Genomic DNA, 16,679 nt, shown 5'->3' on the forward strand with positions numbered 1-16,679 from the left:
AAGCCATTTGTGGTGTTAGCCCAAAACAACACTGACAAGAAGTTATCATGATTAACATTTGATTAAATGCCATTTTTTACAGTATAGAGATCTTGCTTATCATGATGTTTGATAAATAAGGTACTGTACTTCATCACTTAACACTTTCTTCTAGGTTGTCTAGCAGTCTCACATTTTTGGCAGCAAGATGATATTGGGGAAGGATAAGAGAGAGACAGTTGTCGTAGTTGTTTTTACTGCAGTTGTTTAATTCTTTAACTTTTGCTACCCAGAAATCTCTGTGCAGACTAGAGAAACACTGCAAAAGGGAATAAATAGTTTTTAGAAGGCTTTTGGATCTGAAAATATACTCAGATTAATGTCTGCTGTGGATGACATGATAGTATCAGTAGCAATTAAAAAATAACATTAATAAAATATTTGAACATATCGATGAAGAAAAATATCCTTGTTTCAGATAAAGTGATTGTTTACAAAAGATGGCAGAGATTTTTGAAACTTCTTTATTAATATTCATAACAGTATTAGTATTCATAATAAATTAGTATTCATAACAGTGTCTTTCCCTAATTTAGACTGCAAAAATACAAAGAGACTACGGCTCAAATGGACAGACAGTATGCAGGCAAATGAGATACATGTTTTCTTTTAAGACTTGATGCTGCTTCTATATCACTAAAAGAATAAAATTTTTTTATTTGACAGATTGTTCCTTCAAACCAGCAACATAAAACAGATGACACTGGTAGGGCTAACCTCGGAGTTTTTAGTATTCATGGACCTAGGTAAGTAGTGAAAACTAGATTGAAAAAAATTGAATTCTGAAATATTACTTGCTAGATGTATTTAAGCTGTGCATTTCATAAAGTACCTACCAAGTATTAATCTAGAGCTGAGATCAAACATTATTGCTTGTATGCTGGTGGATGGCCAAATTTTGAGTTTTAAGAAATTAAGTGCTTAACTAAATACAATTCCTTAGCTGCTTCTTTTGGTCTACTGAGAAGCTGCTAATCTAATTTTCTGAATCCTGTTTTTTCTGGTGATGGTAAAACACAGTTTATAATTGTCAACCTGCACCAAGTGCAAGTGGTGTCATAAACCACTCAAAAGATTTGAAATGTACAGTCTTTAAGTGTCCCGTTCCAGACACTATGCTTTCAAAGTAGGAACACATTCTGAGTGTTGAAATTCCACTCTCTCTGTGTGCTAGGCATTGTTTTAAAGGATTAGGTGGAGTGTCCAAAAGAATTTTAAAAATATATATTTATCTTTTCTTATTTGCACTCGAACTAAGGAAGTCTTATTTCCAGGCAGATGTGTGTATCCTGTGGCTCCTGCTTCTTTATGTGCTTCTTCACACTCACTTCTTCATGTCTGGCTCCCCTTACACTCATATGTCCCATCTGGCTTTTCAAATTCATCATTTTTGTATCTTCTTCTATTCACAGTTCTGCTATCCACTCCCTGTACCCTTGAGCTTTTCTTGCAAGACTGGGTTGGCTTTAGATTATTTCTTTGCATTCATATCTGCAGGATTTGGCCCATAGTACTATTTCGCGTTTGAAAGAAAATAACTTTGAATGCTGTTGATGGTGCTCAGTGTATTTATAATGCCTGTGTCATGGTAGAAAGATGATGAACATTAGTTATCAATATAGTACTGTAGGTTAGAGACAGGTGTATCATCATACTATTTATAGAATAATCAAAACTGACTGGGGAGTACAGCCTCTATGCAATTAAATACCGTATTCTCAGTTATGTGTGAAAACTTGAAAATTAAGGTTTTAATACTGTAAAGAAAATTAGTTATTTGATAGAGCTGAAATCCTTATATACTGGCACTGCACTTTGCTACATGTGAATGGTAGTTGGATTCATTCTTTGGAAACTGTCAAAGCAGAACGCTCCTCAGATAGTATTTGTATTAGTTGTGCTTGCTTTCTGCTTTACTGCCTTCTGCTACTTGAAACTGTGGTTGCTAGTGTCTTACAGACAGGCAATGAAACACGATCAGACTAAGGAAATATAATGCAAAATTAAGTTCAGTAAGCTAATATTTTAAGAATAGCTTAAACTCACAGTTTTACTTGTCTAATGTTGCATTAACACTTCTGGGTTTGTCTTCTCTTTGCTACAACTTTGCCACTACTGGATATTGTTTGTCATGCTTTCATATACATGATTCAGACTTTCGAAGCCTGTTGAAAATTGGCTTTTCAGAAGAGATTTTATATCAGTTGTTATGATTTCTGTATGTTGCAGGGGAGAGCACATTTTACAGCTTAGAGCCTTATACAACAAGACAGCCTTAGATTGTCCTATAATCACAGTAAATGTCCTGCCTGATCCCGAGAAACCCGTTTGCTTGAATGTTAAATATGACAGAAGTCCTGCTTTTCCAGCAGGAGGTACCTTTCCTGGTAAGTATAAAGATCCTTTAGTGGATCACTCAAGAGCTTTGTAAACCTGTGAAAAACTGTTTTAGTGATTCTGGTGGTGTATTTTCTTGCTTTTTTGGTCTCTTTTGTCTCAGTTCTTTGTTACAGCTGTATTTGAGATGCATCTGTGACACTCGGAGATAAGAAATATGTAGGTCATCTTTGGAAAGCATTTCAAAGGACTTCTTATTTATTTGTTCCAAATTGTTGGTTCTATCCATCTGTAAGTGGTAAAACTACAGAACTTCTTCTATATCTTTGGTGAAATACCATATTTCAGTTTTTGATCTTCCCAAAAGTTGATCTGAGCTAGTTCATGCATGTTTCCCCTCATTCCTTTTTCTATGGAATAGTGACAGAGGAAATGAAGTGAAATTGTAGGCCAGCCATGAGTCAAGAGGAACCAGAAAGTGATCAGAAGTATGCCAGGGACAGTACAAAATGCTCTTTTCTCCTGATGTATTTTCTAACAAAACAGTGATCTTTTCCTTCCAGCTAAGACCACTGACTCATTAAAGACAAAAAACCATCTCATGTTTTATATCCTAGTAGTATTTACAAAGAGGAAAACAAATAAAGAAGAGTAAGTTAGAACCTTGAGGAAATATCTTTTGCTAAAAGCGAAACAGAATTTGAAAGTTTTGCTTTTTTCTGTATGGAAACTTTGGCATGAATAAGAGACCTATCCTAACTAATTCCATTAGTTCAGGAAACAACTCTTCTTTACAATAACCATGGACAATACAGTATCTTGCAAAGATACTCTTCAGGAAGCTGAAGTCCTCTTTACATAAATTAAGTAGAAAGCAAGAAGATTCTGTCAGTTTAAGTGTAATGCTGTATTAAGGAAGGCAGAAAAAGACTTCAGTAATAATTGAGTGAAATTTAAAACAAAAATAAACTTGAGACCTGGGAAGCCTACTGTATTTTGTCAGTAGTATCTGTGAAGGAGAGTAAAGTAGTTTCCAAACTACTTTTTTTTCCCATTCGAATCCTGCCTTGGATTTTAAAAGAATAAAATTAAAATTCACATTTGAATCTTCAGTAGATGACTTTGAGATCTATTTGATGCAATGCTAAGAAATTTCCTATACCGAATGATATTCACTTAATTATAAATTAAAGTTATTAACTCTAATATGCTAATCCTACCTTATTTGGCCTTTATTTGAAAGGAATAAAGTAAGGTGGCAAATCTGATGCAGTTTTCAGAAAGTTTCAGGAGAGGTCAAGGAAACTTTTGATCAGGTGGTGTGTTTTCAGTACTGGGCAGTTGTTGGAAGGAATATAACAAATATAACTAAGTGACTTGATGGCTAAGAAATGGGAGCAAGTTGGGAACTATGACTTTCGTACAGGAAAGTGGTGCCTTAAAAAGGTATTTGAAGAAGCTGACAAATGTATGAATGCGAGTGATCCTTCTGATATAGAGTACTTGGTTTCTTAGACAGCTTTTGGCAAGTTTCTTAACCAAAGGCTCTATAAGATGTTACAGGACACTGTCCTTCCTATAATTCAGTCTTTCCCTTTAGATGGACTTAAAAATTGTTTCTCTTAGGAGTGTTTTCAGTTCACTGAGATTTCAGCCTAAACATCTGATTTTTTTCCCACCTATTCCTTTGTAAATGTTTCTGGATTCTCAGATGATAAAGGTCACCCAAAGGTGACAAAAAAAAATTGAAAATCTGCTTCATACAAATCCATTTGTTGTATTCCCAAGCCTTTATGAAATACCCACAGCATCTGTTCAAAATTTAGAATAAAAAGGATGTGTTTGTGGTACTAGGAGCTGAGAAGCAGAATACCCCCACAAATACAAAGTCTGGGGTGTTGGGGCTTGTTTCTTTACCATCATAACTTGATCAGCCAACATTTTTATTGCAAGAGGTTTTTGTTCTTTAGAATACTCCATATAGTGTTATGAACTTGATTAAATTCACAGGGTATTTTAGTTTTGCCTAGAGGAAGCATAATGTAGAATCATAGAATGACAGAGTGGTTTGGGTTGGAAGGGACTTGTAAAGATCATCTAGCTCCTACCTCCCTGCCAAACAGACCTTTTTCAAATGTAGTGTGTGGTATAAATCAGCCGGGTTTTGAGAGTAAACAGCTTCATGAGGAGATAACTTATATAGTATATATGACATTACATTTTTTAATAAAATTAGGTAATTAATTCCTTATTAACAGCCTCATATCAATTAAATACTACATAAATAAAATACTTTTACTTCCTAATTATTTGACTTACTGGTGAGCTCAGGTACACCTGAGGGTGGGCATTTAGTCTTGGAGAGAGTCATGCCTGCATTTTTATCTTAGGTGTGAAACAGACACAGAAATTAGTGAAGTTTAGGCTTCTTAATTCTGAATAAAAATAATCTTCAAAGAATGTTGTCTCTCATCCCACAGATTTTATGGTTAGTGTTCTTTCTGAAGATGACACCATTATTAAAAATATTAATCCAGCACGGATTTGTATGAAAATGTGGGAAGCACAGAGCAGCCGGATTAGGTCGCCAATTGATGTAAGTCATCAAAATGCATTTTCAAAACCAATGTCAAAATGCCAGCATAGACCAAACATATTTGTAGTAGAAACTTTCCTTCATTTGACTTAGATCTGTATCCTGTTCTAGATTTTAAGTAACAAGTATTACAGATCAGCCATATTTGTTTGTCAGGATCTGTCCTGTTACAAGTTGGCAGACTGCTCAAGTGTCAATACTGCAGTAATAACAAAAATGTTACTGCTCTGTGGTAGCTAACTCATAGCAGGGAGAGGATTAAAAATTGTCACCCTGAATTTTGCAAAGATTCCAATAATTAAGGATATGAAACTAGTGCCCAAATTATAGGTGATCTCATTGAATTACTGTGTGCTATCAGTACTGCAAATCATTAGGAGTTGATAGCATGTTACAAGTAAGGTACTTTCAGTATATTGCATTAAATTTTTTGGATCTTTCTGTACAGGTTACAACATTTAGCTGTAGTAAAGTGAAGGATGAAAAGGAAGATGGCTTCTTCTACTTCAGGTATAGCAGCATTTATTTTATAATTACTGGTGCAATTTACTATACAAAATACATAGTTTGAAATAGAAACAAGAGTTTTATGTTTTGATAATAACAGTCTGTTATAGAATTAGTAGGATACAGTGCTAAGAAAAGGTGAAAGATACTGGCAAGATGCAAAGAGATGGGGATTAAATTCTTCCCTAGATACTTTTAGACTTAGTTTAATCTGAGAGTAGAGAAGAGTCTAAGATAATATATTGGCTTCACGGCGGTGTGGCCTGGCTGGCCCCAGGCGTGTGTGTGGCAGCGCGGCCTGGCCCCAGGTGCGGAAAGGAGCGAGAGAATGGGAGCTTTGTCTGTGCGGACAGTGCCCTCGTGGGAGATGAGAGGGGAGCCCCGGAACACACAGAAGAGAAGGACAACACTAAACCCGGGCAGATGGAGCTTGTTCAGCCCTGTAAGGCCATCCATCCAAGAGAAGGTCACTCTAAACAAACCTACGTCCTGAGGACCTCGCTGCCACCATCCAAGCTCGCTCGGCCCCAGCAGACGAACCTTAGGATTAAAGGGTGGGCTCAGTTCAGCGCACACTGTGTCTCACCTAAAAAATCCATCGCGCAGGCTCGAAGGCCTTACCCGCATTTGCAAAGCCCTGTATCACCAGCGCACTTGTAACGAATGTGGGTGGAGACCTTTCCCAAATCTTGGTTCGCGAAGACTGGCCACGATGATGATAATATATTAGAATGCATTGTGAGAAATGCTAGCAATGAAGAGACTACATCATCAGCTTGTCATGTGTATAGCAACATTCCTTAATTCTTTTCAATGTAATGTTCAACTGCTGTAGAATTGCAGGCTGTACAAAGCAGACTTAACTCTTTGTTTAATTCCTCCTGTAGCTGTGAGTTGACCCTCAACCATAATCTTGGCCCTGTCAGTTTAGTATTCTCCTTGAGCTACTTATTCAGAGATACTGTCTTAGATGACCAGCAACAGAACTAGAGCTCATCCTAAACTGGTGCCTGACTTGCCATATTCTTTCTACATCTATTTCTGGTAGGCCCTCAATGGGATCAGCTAACTAGTTACAGTACTGGCTGTTGATTCAAGCTCTTGCCTCCTAGGAGTGAGCTTTCCTTCTGCTTTCAGAAAGCAGACTTTAGGATCACCTTATTGCAGCAGATACTGCTGTTGTACAGCTGATCCTGGTTTCTACATTAGAGGACAGAGGTAGGTTGCTGCAGCTCAGTTATGTTAAGGTCTCAGGAAAGTCTGAATGGCAGCACTTCAAGAGGTGATAAGAAGTTTCCTAACTTGTCTCTCAGCTGCAACTCCCCTCCCTTTTGAGGAGCATAGTAGAGTTCCAGAAACCAGGCATCCAGTTTGTAAAAAGACCTTTGTGTAGCATTAAATCTTCAGAACTTTTTTCTTGGGAGTTGAGACTCAAATCCAGGGGTCTGACTCAGTTTTTTATGCACGTACCTTCATCTGTAATTTGCTCTGTCATATCCAGCCAAGAAACTAACCCATCTGAGAGGGCAGTTGCTACAACCCTTGTTTATTCAGTCTTTTTAGCTTCTCTAATAATGTACAGCAAGGTGATGCATTTGTATATGAAGGCTTTTTCATTTATGAGATTACAGCTAATTCAAAAAACTATTTAGGCATGGCTTTGTGTATAATTTCCAAGATCTGTCTTTACCTTGAACGCATTTGAGGTTCCAAAGCTGTCTAAGGCTGAATTTGGCAGCTGTAGCACATGGAGACTCAAATGAGGATGCAGTTCTGCTTTTAACAGAACAGTTTTTGTGTGGCTGGTCCAAGGTTATGAAATGAACTTCTTTAGAAACCAAGGATTGCTTCAGATTTGCACTATGAGGTACATTTCTGTAACCTTGGTCATTCTGAGAAATATTTAGTAGGTATAATTAAGTATAATTAATAGGTATAATTAAAACATAAGAACTCCCTAAAATGTTATCAAAACAAGGCACTCTGCATCATATATTTGTACCTCCATAAAAAGAAAACTAGAATGAATGTGCTGATGTGTAGTCGTGCTAATAAATGTTCTCCTGTGAAAAGCACTGTGGTCAATGTGATATAAACTAACCTGTATAGACTTGAATATGGAATTATGAAAATCTTGACATCGGTATCTGTAGTGTACTAGTTGTTCACAAATGTCCAGAATTAAAACTCCCAGCCATATTGAAAAATATGAAAGGACAGTAGACACTGCCCATTAGCAGCCCTTGTAGAAAAGATACGTTTAAGTCCTTGCTGCCAGTGTCTGTGGCATCACTGTCTACCACCTGGTTTGTCTCAAGTTTTCCTGTTCTTGGCATAGTCAAATGGTTTTCATCTATTTATCATCAGTCAGTAACATGAATGCTATTATGCAGTCTTACAACTTTCATAGCAATTGTGTCATTTCTTCTTTTCATAAAGCCTGTGTCTGTCCAGCTGTGAGATCCTTAGCAGATTATTTACAACTCAGTTTTTTTAATGCATCCTGACAAGGCAGGTGCTACTTTCAGTCTTAAGCTAGATAAAATGCAGAAAAAAAGGTAGAATTCTTTCTTCTCTATATGAAATATAAACACGAAAAAGTCATGGCCTATTCTAGAAATATTAAAGCTTTGGAATTCTCCTTTTTACAAGTTATGCATTCCAGGGAATCTTGCATATCATTCCTTCCCAAACAGAAGAAGAAGAAATAAATATCTTAATATATTAACAAAACAGATTAAACACTGTATATTGAAAACAGAAGTCTTATTAAGCAGTACAAGAGTGCCACAAGTCATCCTCGTAGAAATATCTGAATCTTGGCTTTTTGGATCTTCTCCAAAGTTTCTAAGCATTTGTAAGTCACTGCTATCTCCTGTTAAACACTGTGAAGGTCTTCTGGATGCCGTGTGGCCTTCCTTGCTTGGTGAAGTTTTTTATAGCAGCAGAACGTCTTGTCTTTCCTTCATGTTTTGATGGTGGGGGCTCTTTGCCAGTAGTCTATACTCTGGAATGCTGTACGATAAAATGAAAACAGTTTTTCTTTCACTGGACTCAACATGGGCCAGTGGTCCAAGTTACCCGACTTTGAACAATCTGAGTAAGGGAAGGAATTAGCTACTCAAATTTTATGTAAATTTTATTAGATTTTGAGAGAATTTATTGCAGATCTAAACGTGTCTATGCTTTGCTCTAGAAACTTTATGAAAATTCATTGAATAGGAAGTGAAATGAAGTAGACTTGCAAATTTCTGAACAGTAGAGCCACAACAAACTTCCTATCAGCTAGGAGAGACAAACTCTCAAAGGAGACTTTCCTCAGTCAAGCTTCCAAAAGTCTCATCTTAATTCTCGAGAAACTTGGGTGGCTTTCTTGCTGAAAGAAGACTATTATGCCTTAAATAAGAAGAGTGTTATGGCTTTGAACTGGTTGGAGGACTACTCAGAATTTGAATTGCTTGCATACTTACGTACTTGTCACTTCAGTACTGACTCGTGTTTGCTTGGTGTTTATTTTTGGTTTATTTAGGGATAAAGTGGTTCCAGAGCGAGTGGGCACTTACAGTATCCAGTTTACCTTTGCAATGGATAAGACAAACATGCTCAACAGTGAACAGGTTTGAATCTATAATTAATTGCATGTAGCCAATAGCATGTAATACAGAATCATCTGTGAGAAGTGTTATGATACTTTGTAGGTTCAGAATGCAAACACTTTCACTTGCAACTTTTGCAAAAAATTATATTTTTATTTTTGATAGTTACTGATTTTAAACTGTTGATTATCAAAATATGTTTTCATTAACTTCTATAACCAAAAATTTGGTGGAATAACAGAGCTGCATAATTTGCAACCTAGTAGAACTGCTTTATGGTTGTGCTAATTTATTTGAGGATTGTCCATAAATTTCTCATGTATTTGTTTCAATGCTTCTTGAGCAACCCAGGTGTGCAGATGAACTGCAGTTAATTACATCAGTCTTTATTTTATTTTAGTTTATTTTATTCTTCTTCCTTTTTCTGCTAGATTATAGTTGAAGTTGTACCTAATGACCCTGTGCGCTTGCTTCCTGATTCTTTACCAGCTACTCCAGCAGTTTCCAATGTTCGAGCTCTTACGAGCCGTACACTGGTCAAGGATTTATACCTTCATATAATGGTAACTATACGTTCACACAAAATCATAATTAGAGAAATATATAAGACTGCTAAAAATATTTTTAATTTTGCTGTAAGGCACTGCTGCTGTTTCTTTGCAGATTAACTTCATAAAAAAAGAAAGATGTAAATCTGTGATTTTTCAGCATATGAACAGGTGCATCTTGTTTCATTTATGTACAGATGACCAAAACTTAAATGTTCCGTCCTTGCTGTCAGACATGTTTCTTGTTGGCCACAGGAAAAATTTGTTTCGAGAATAGATTTTGGTGGGAAAGCACTTGTATATACTGCAGATGTTTCTCTCCATGATTTTTCTTCCAGGAGACAGTTTCTCTTAGAAATGTTGTATTACAAAAAATAAAGTTTCCTGGACTCTGCATGTTCATAGGGATACAATTTACCAGTTACCACCATGAGCAAAGCAGACTCAGCTTGTGGAAAACTAATGTAATTTGTCACCAATTAAAAAAGATTTGAGTAGAAACAAAGACTAAAAATAATAAAGAAACAGCTTCTGCTCCACCCTTTCCTAGGCTCAACTTTGCTGCAGACTCCCCTAGCCTTCCCCAAACAGTGCAGGTGGGTGGGGAATGGGGGTCATAGTCAATCCACAACAGGTCCTCACAGCTCAGCTGTGTCCTGCAGTGGGTCAGTTGGAGTACCAGCCCTGTCCAGCATGGGGCAGCCCCCACCTGTCCTCACACCCCTGCAGCCCCCCACTGCTAGCACCTTACCATGCAAATCCACTGCAGTATAGAAATGGATTACTTAGTTCAGTTCATGTACCAAAGTAACTTTATTGTCTTTTTTACTTACAGGATGAATATAACAACCACACTGGACTTGAACTAGTTGGCAGAGTAATAGCAAAAATTAAAAGCCCTAATGAAGAAGATATAGAGATCCCACAGTTTCAGGGGAAAGTCAGTACAGTGGAGTTTCCATTTGAGCATGGATCAGCTGCAATTGTAAGTGTGACTGAAATACAGAGCTCCATGAGCAGTGGATCTAATGAGGTTTATTTTCCTACAGTGTCAAAGTTGATCTTACATCTCATTGTGTTCTGTGGAGGGTTAGTATATATTGTAGCTTTCCCATACAGATGAGTAGATAACTTATTTCTTCTATGTTTGGTTGCTGATTTTCAGAAAACCTGAAGGATGGACATTGGTTAAACTGTTTATCCTTGCCAAGTGAGGGAAGTGTACAGATACTTTCACTTAGGGACTGGGACAGGCAGGGGGATCTAGGACAAATATTTTCTTCATTTGAATTTCACGTGTAAATAACACTTCACCAATCTGTAGTTAAACCATTAATATTAGCAGTATTTTACAATACTTTCTGGCTGTAATATCTTAAGATCCTTTAGACTAACCTCTTCATACATTTGTAATTAAATTCTACCAGGTTCTCTTTACATTTTCTCAAGCTAAGTGGGGCTATGTATACTTTGCAGAAAGACATCCTATCATCATTTGAAGAAGTAAAGATAAAAGTACCCTTTTTTTATGCTTTATTTCACTTATTGGTGCATTTGGCTGCTAAAAATTACTGCCTTGTTTCAGTTTTAATCTCTGGCTGTACCAACATGCATACCTCTGAAACTACTGCATACTGTAGTCAGATCACCACAGTCACTTTTTCTTCAACAAATACAGATTAAATTTTTAAAGCCTACGATTTCTATCTGTCACAGTTGTTACAAAATATAATACAAAAGACACGAGTTAAAACGTGCACAAAAGCAGAAACTGTTGAAAACACACCAAAAAAACCCAGCTGAATGTAGAGTTTCTTCTCTGTGGAATAGTCACAATCTCTCTCTTAAAAGCCTACAGAGAACTTCAGTCACTAGGACTATTCCTGTGGTGAAACAGTTGTATATTTATTTCTTGTTTTCTTCAACTTGCTGAAATATCATATAAGAATGACAGAGCAGAATTTCATTTTTGACTACTTCATTTGATTGTTGTCAGATGTTTTACTAGTCTGAAGTCTATGGAAGTCTTCAAACAGTTAGAAGGAGTACTGAAGGAGAATCCAGCTTTCTTTAAGACGTTTTCTCAGCCGCCTTTTCAAACTTGCTCATTGGAAGCAACTTTGCAACAAACCAGCATCAGTGTGTGCCAGGTGGAGGCAGACACTGCATAACAATGAACACAAAACCTCCAAATACATCTTGGAAATCACCACAGTAAGATCTCGGTACAATCCTAAAATCTACAGGTCCTACATACAAACTTCTTCATAATATATTTTGTTCAGTACATTGACTGCTTTAATGGAACTACATATATGAAACTTAATGACACAGTGTAAATAGTTCTCTGTTGATAACAGTCAAGAACTGTATGTATGTATGTATGGCCAGTCTTCGCAAATGAAGATTTGGGAAAGGTCTTTACCCTTCGAGCCTGCACAGTGGATTTTTTAGGTGAGACACAGTGTGCGCTGAACTGAGCCCACCCTTTAATCCTGAGGTTCATCTGCCGGGGCCGAGCGAGCTTGGACAGTGGCAGTGAGGTCCTCAGGATGTAGGTTTGTTTAGAGTGACCTTCTCTTAGATGGATGGCCTTACAGGGCTGACGAGCTCCATCTGCCCGGGGGAGTTTTTCCCTGACCGGGAATTGAACCCGGGTTGCAGCGGGACTAGTCAAGGACTAGAAACATCTAGTTAACATGGACAAACATTTTTCACTGAACAATCTGCCAAACTCTGTTCTACTCTAATCCATAAGGAAAAGTGACAAAAAATGTATTAAAAACAAGCTAGAAAAATGAAATGCAGGGACTAAATAGAGGTAACAGATAAAATAATCGATTTACAGTACACTCTTGAGTTTCTCTTGTTCTTCAACCAAGTTTCAGGAGTAATACATTATTTGGTTTGTGAACATGTTTTTCTCAGGCAGGTGAGGTGAGAAAAAATGCAAAAGTATAGCTAAGGGTGGTCTAACAAAACAGCTTTTTTTCTGCAAATCTTGTGTTTACACCTCTGGTAATGAGGTGGAAATTGAACAGTGTTTCAAATTGCATACTGTTGAGGATAATAAGAACCCCATAGGGTTGCCTCTGACAGTTCAGATAAAATTACTGGATAATTTCTCTGACTTCTCACTGATGCAGAAATAACAGGGGTTGTTTTATCTCCATGTACCTGCTGTTGTGCCGTTGTGATCTAAATTCTCCAGTCTTACTTCAGTGACAAAGTTAACAACCTATGTAATGGAGGGTGGAGTGTGTTAGGATTTTTTTTAATTTGGCTTGTTTTGACTTTTTTTTTTGGGGGGGGTAAGCAGACTTTTTTTTTCTTTCTACTTATGTATTCCTGGTTTGATAGGGGGTGGAGGATGTTGTGTGCTTCTTCCTTCTCATTACTGGGACCTGATGAGATCCTTCTGCTTTTGACAGTAACTTGTGTTCCCTAGTCACCCATAGGCAATAATTGTGTTTCAGTGAATCCAGTCTCTCTTCAGGCAGTTTTCAGTCATCTGGTTTATACTGAGTTCGCTGACTTGAAACAACTCACAAAACGCATGTGGAAAGAATTTTTTGGTTGTGATGCAATGTACTTTTCATGTGACTTGTAATGGGGAGGGGAATAATCTGATAATATGACATATTTACCCTTACAGGTTTAGGAATACTAAACTTGTTTAATGAAGAAAAATGTTTAGACTTTTATTAGAATATGTTTTCTAAGGAAAAGATATTTCCACTACAGACTTCTTCTGATAAAATATGTAGCTGCAATATTTTTGAAAGCCATGAAGACTATCTTTGAAGGTTATATATCTATCTCTTCTTTTAGGCTGCAACCACTTCTCTCTTGATTTGGCCAGTTGAGTAGCAATTTCTACATGTTAAAGGTGGAAACAGTATGAGTTTTATTATAAGCATTATTCATTTTATGCATGATACCTTTCCCAAAGTAACAGCACATTTAGATATTGCCTGTACTAATTTTATTTCTGTTTATCATTCTTTATGGTTTTATAATATTTACCATGTTTATAAAGAAAGACAAAGGATTTAGTTTGTCTTTTCCATAAGGAATTAATAAGAACTGAATGTTCATGATAGTGTTTGGATATATATTGTTCATTCATTTGGGACTTGCTGTCTACTTCCATGGTAACAGCAGTAACTTTAACTAAGCACTGGGAATAGTTTGTTTTTCCTTCTCTATATTTATGCATCAGGTCTTTCTTTTTAATGTTCTGTTTGCATTTCACATACTGAATGAAGTACACATGAGGAAATCTTGCTTACAGAACAGTACAGAGGAGATTTTTTCTGAGTATCTGTTTCTTGAGATAAAATATATAGCCAAAAATAATACGACTTTTTAAACAGGTAAAATGAAAATCTTAATTCTTAAATAATAAAATGGCTACTGCTATATCTTTGTATTTTAGTTTTGTTTAATAGTTGTAAAAGGCATTTCCAACTCAATACTTAAAACCATAGTAATACTGTTTAGACATCAGGCGTTAGGTAACTTACAAGATTTAGTATTTGAATAATGTTTATTTTGTGTGTTACCTCTAGTGTGGGCATAAACTTATGTATGTTTGTTTGTCTTAATAGAATCTAGTGCTGGCTGAAGACAGTCCTGGAAGAGATAGCACTGAATATATTCTTGTCTTTGAGCCACATCTGCCAGCTCTGAAAAAACCTTTGGAACCATATCATCTCTCATTTATGTTTTACAATGGTGTGTTTCAATTACTCTAAAATACTTGCTTTTCCTTAGAATCAGCTATTTTTAGGTCCTTAATACTTTTTAAGAACTATGTAATAGGTTAATAGATTTTTGCTAATGTTTAAACGAGCTATGTTACTGTATTTTCTTTTAAAAGTATATATGCTTATTTCTGTAGATTCCAAGAAGCAGCAGCTGATGGCAACACTTACAAGGGAGAAAGACCAATTATCTAAGTCCATAGATCTTTACAGAAAGATGTTTGATACTACTAACCAGCTTGTAGCTGAAATGAAATGTAAGTTCAATCAAATGTGTAGATCAATTTCCTCAAAATTTTTAACTTTTGTCCTTTAATAATTTTGAGAATATAGAGAAGGGGAGAAAAATCAGTATTGAAATTGAGAGACAGTAATTAGAGGAGAACAGAAGGGAGTGTAGCTTGCAGGGAAGCATCTAATTATTTGGATGTACCTTCCTATAAAGGGTGTTGATTTGAGGTAGAATTTCTTATGTCAGAATTATCAGAAGAAGTAATTGAAGTTGGTGGTCTGATTCTTTTTTCCCGTGACTGTCTTTCCCTCCCATATTTGCAATGAATGTGTGAATGCTCATACATCTGGAAATTCAGCAGTTGCCTAAAACCAATTTTGAGAAATGAACTGTAGATAATCCTCTCTAAAAAAGTTAGTCTTACATTTTCAGAATGTTACTTTTTCCCCTCATATTTGACTCTTTGTACATTATTCAGAAGTGTTGTGTAACTATTCAAGTTTATCTTCATCAGCAAATGTAATCCTTTATATAGTCTATTAAACTGAAGAGTAGTATGAGGGCAGTGGTTTATGAGAATGGGAGAAATGAAAAAAAAAGTTTTCTTTGCATTTTTTTTTGTTTGAATCATCCTGCCTGTTGATCAGAAGGTTTGTTTTAATAGTTGCATTTTGAATTTTTGTTTTGAGTAATCACTTAATGTAAATAAAGCAGACTGGAATTAGAATATGCTGCTGTTTCTTGTAAAATTTTAATACTGCATGTTTCCATTATGAATATGAATTCCTGAATTCCAGTGTAAAAGACAAAAACCTTTGTTTCATATTTGTAGATTTTTGCACCTCTGTAGACAGTAAGTTAGAGAACAGCATTATACTTTATGCTTAAGTAACGTTTTCAAATATAAACATGTTTTGAATAGAGAATGGAAAGCACCTGTTTACTCATTTGTTTTCAAAATTGCTTCAGTTCAGATATGAGAGTTGAGGAAATAGTGTCCAAAAAGTGGTGTCCCCTATAACAGACAAAAGAGATTAGTGCCAGCTAGCACTCTTCTCTTCTGTCTTGCCATTTTACCTGTTGGAGAACCATTTAGAAGGATAATTGAGGATGAAAACTAAAAACAGCTTACATTCTCAGATTGATCTGAGATCTAGGCTCCTTTGCTTCTTGAACCTGAAGGAGTGACATCTGCTGAAATTGCTTAGAAAATGCACAAATCACAAGATCTTTGTGGACAAATCCTGATATTCTGGGCTAAAATTAGGAGGTAAATAGGATCAGCTGTGGCAGGTGTAATTTTGAAAAGTGTCCTATTGCTTTCTAATATTTCCTTACTCTCCTTTGATTTTATTGATTTCAGGTCAGGTTAAAGAAGCTGAAACTAGAGAATCTTTCTTGAAGAATGAACTGAAAAAGCACCAAATTGAATTACCACAGACAAACATAGTAAGGCATACTTCTTACTAAACTCCATTAACATCTTTCAAATAAATCTAATCCTAATATGAAATTGATATCAATATATAACATTGTTGAATCACACATGTTACCAAAATCATGAAAATTTAAACCATAGGAAAATTTGTGGATCAGTGTCAAACTTAAGATTTTTTTTTTGTCTGTTAATGTGAATATCTCTAAAAAAACTGCAAGAGAAATAAAAAAAACCTTCTTTTTTATATCTTCATCTTGTTTTTGCATTGCTGCTAAGGTTACTGCTGTTTATTGGTATTGCTAGTTTTTATAATGCGTTATTGCAGGCTGATCAATATACACTGGATATATTCTGGCATAAGTAGACCAAGGGAAAACACTTCAGAAAATTAGAGAGTTGTGTATGTTACTGCCAAAGTTGATGTAAAAATAAGTTTGAAAGATTCAGGACAATGTAACCCATTGCTAATTTCCCATAAAGATCCAATTATATTTTAAAGAAGTTTTTAAAAAAGGTTTTCTTTTCTTTTGAAAGAAAGAAAGAAACCCCACCTGTGTAAACAAGTATCTTTAGATCAAATAAAACCAGGTTACAGTTATTAATCACAAATCAGTAGAATT

At 36.0% G+C, this 16,679-nt stretch overlaps 1 protein-coding gene across 1 annotated transcript in view; it reads left to right on the forward strand.

The window, feature by feature from the left end:
• The window catches only part of SMCHD1 (structural maintenance of chromosomes flexible hinge domain containing 1), a 61,668-nt gene that overhangs the window by 37,142 nt on the left and 7,847 nt on the right, over positions 1 to 16,679 (forward strand). Inside the window, exons 30-39 of the mRNA XM_018081168.2 lie at positions 706 to 785; positions 2,269 to 2,426; positions 4,857 to 4,972; positions 5,421 to 5,482; positions 9,009 to 9,096; positions 9,507 to 9,638; positions 10,459 to 10,608; positions 14,234 to 14,360; positions 14,527 to 14,646; positions 15,985 to 16,070. Of these exons, the coding sequence (XP_017936657.1) occupies positions 706 to 785; positions 2,269 to 2,426; positions 4,857 to 4,972; positions 5,421 to 5,482; positions 9,009 to 9,096; positions 9,507 to 9,638; positions 10,459 to 10,608; positions 14,234 to 14,360; positions 14,527 to 14,646; positions 15,985 to 16,070 (1,119 nt within the window). The remainder of the gene's footprint in view (positions 1 to 705; positions 786 to 2,268; positions 2,427 to 4,856; positions 4,973 to 5,420; positions 5,483 to 9,008; positions 9,097 to 9,506; positions 9,639 to 10,458; positions 10,609 to 14,233; positions 14,361 to 14,526; positions 14,647 to 15,984; positions 16,071 to 16,679) is intronic.

This window comes from Manacus vitellinus, unplaced genomic scaffold (assembly GCF_001715985.3).
Source record: "Manacus vitellinus isolate BGI_N305 unplaced genomic scaffold, ASM171598v3 scaffold_1_pilon, whole genome shotgun sequence".
In the NCBI taxonomy this organism is placed as follows: domain Eukaryota; kingdom Metazoa; phylum Chordata; class Aves; order Passeriformes; family Pipridae; genus Manacus; species Manacus vitellinus.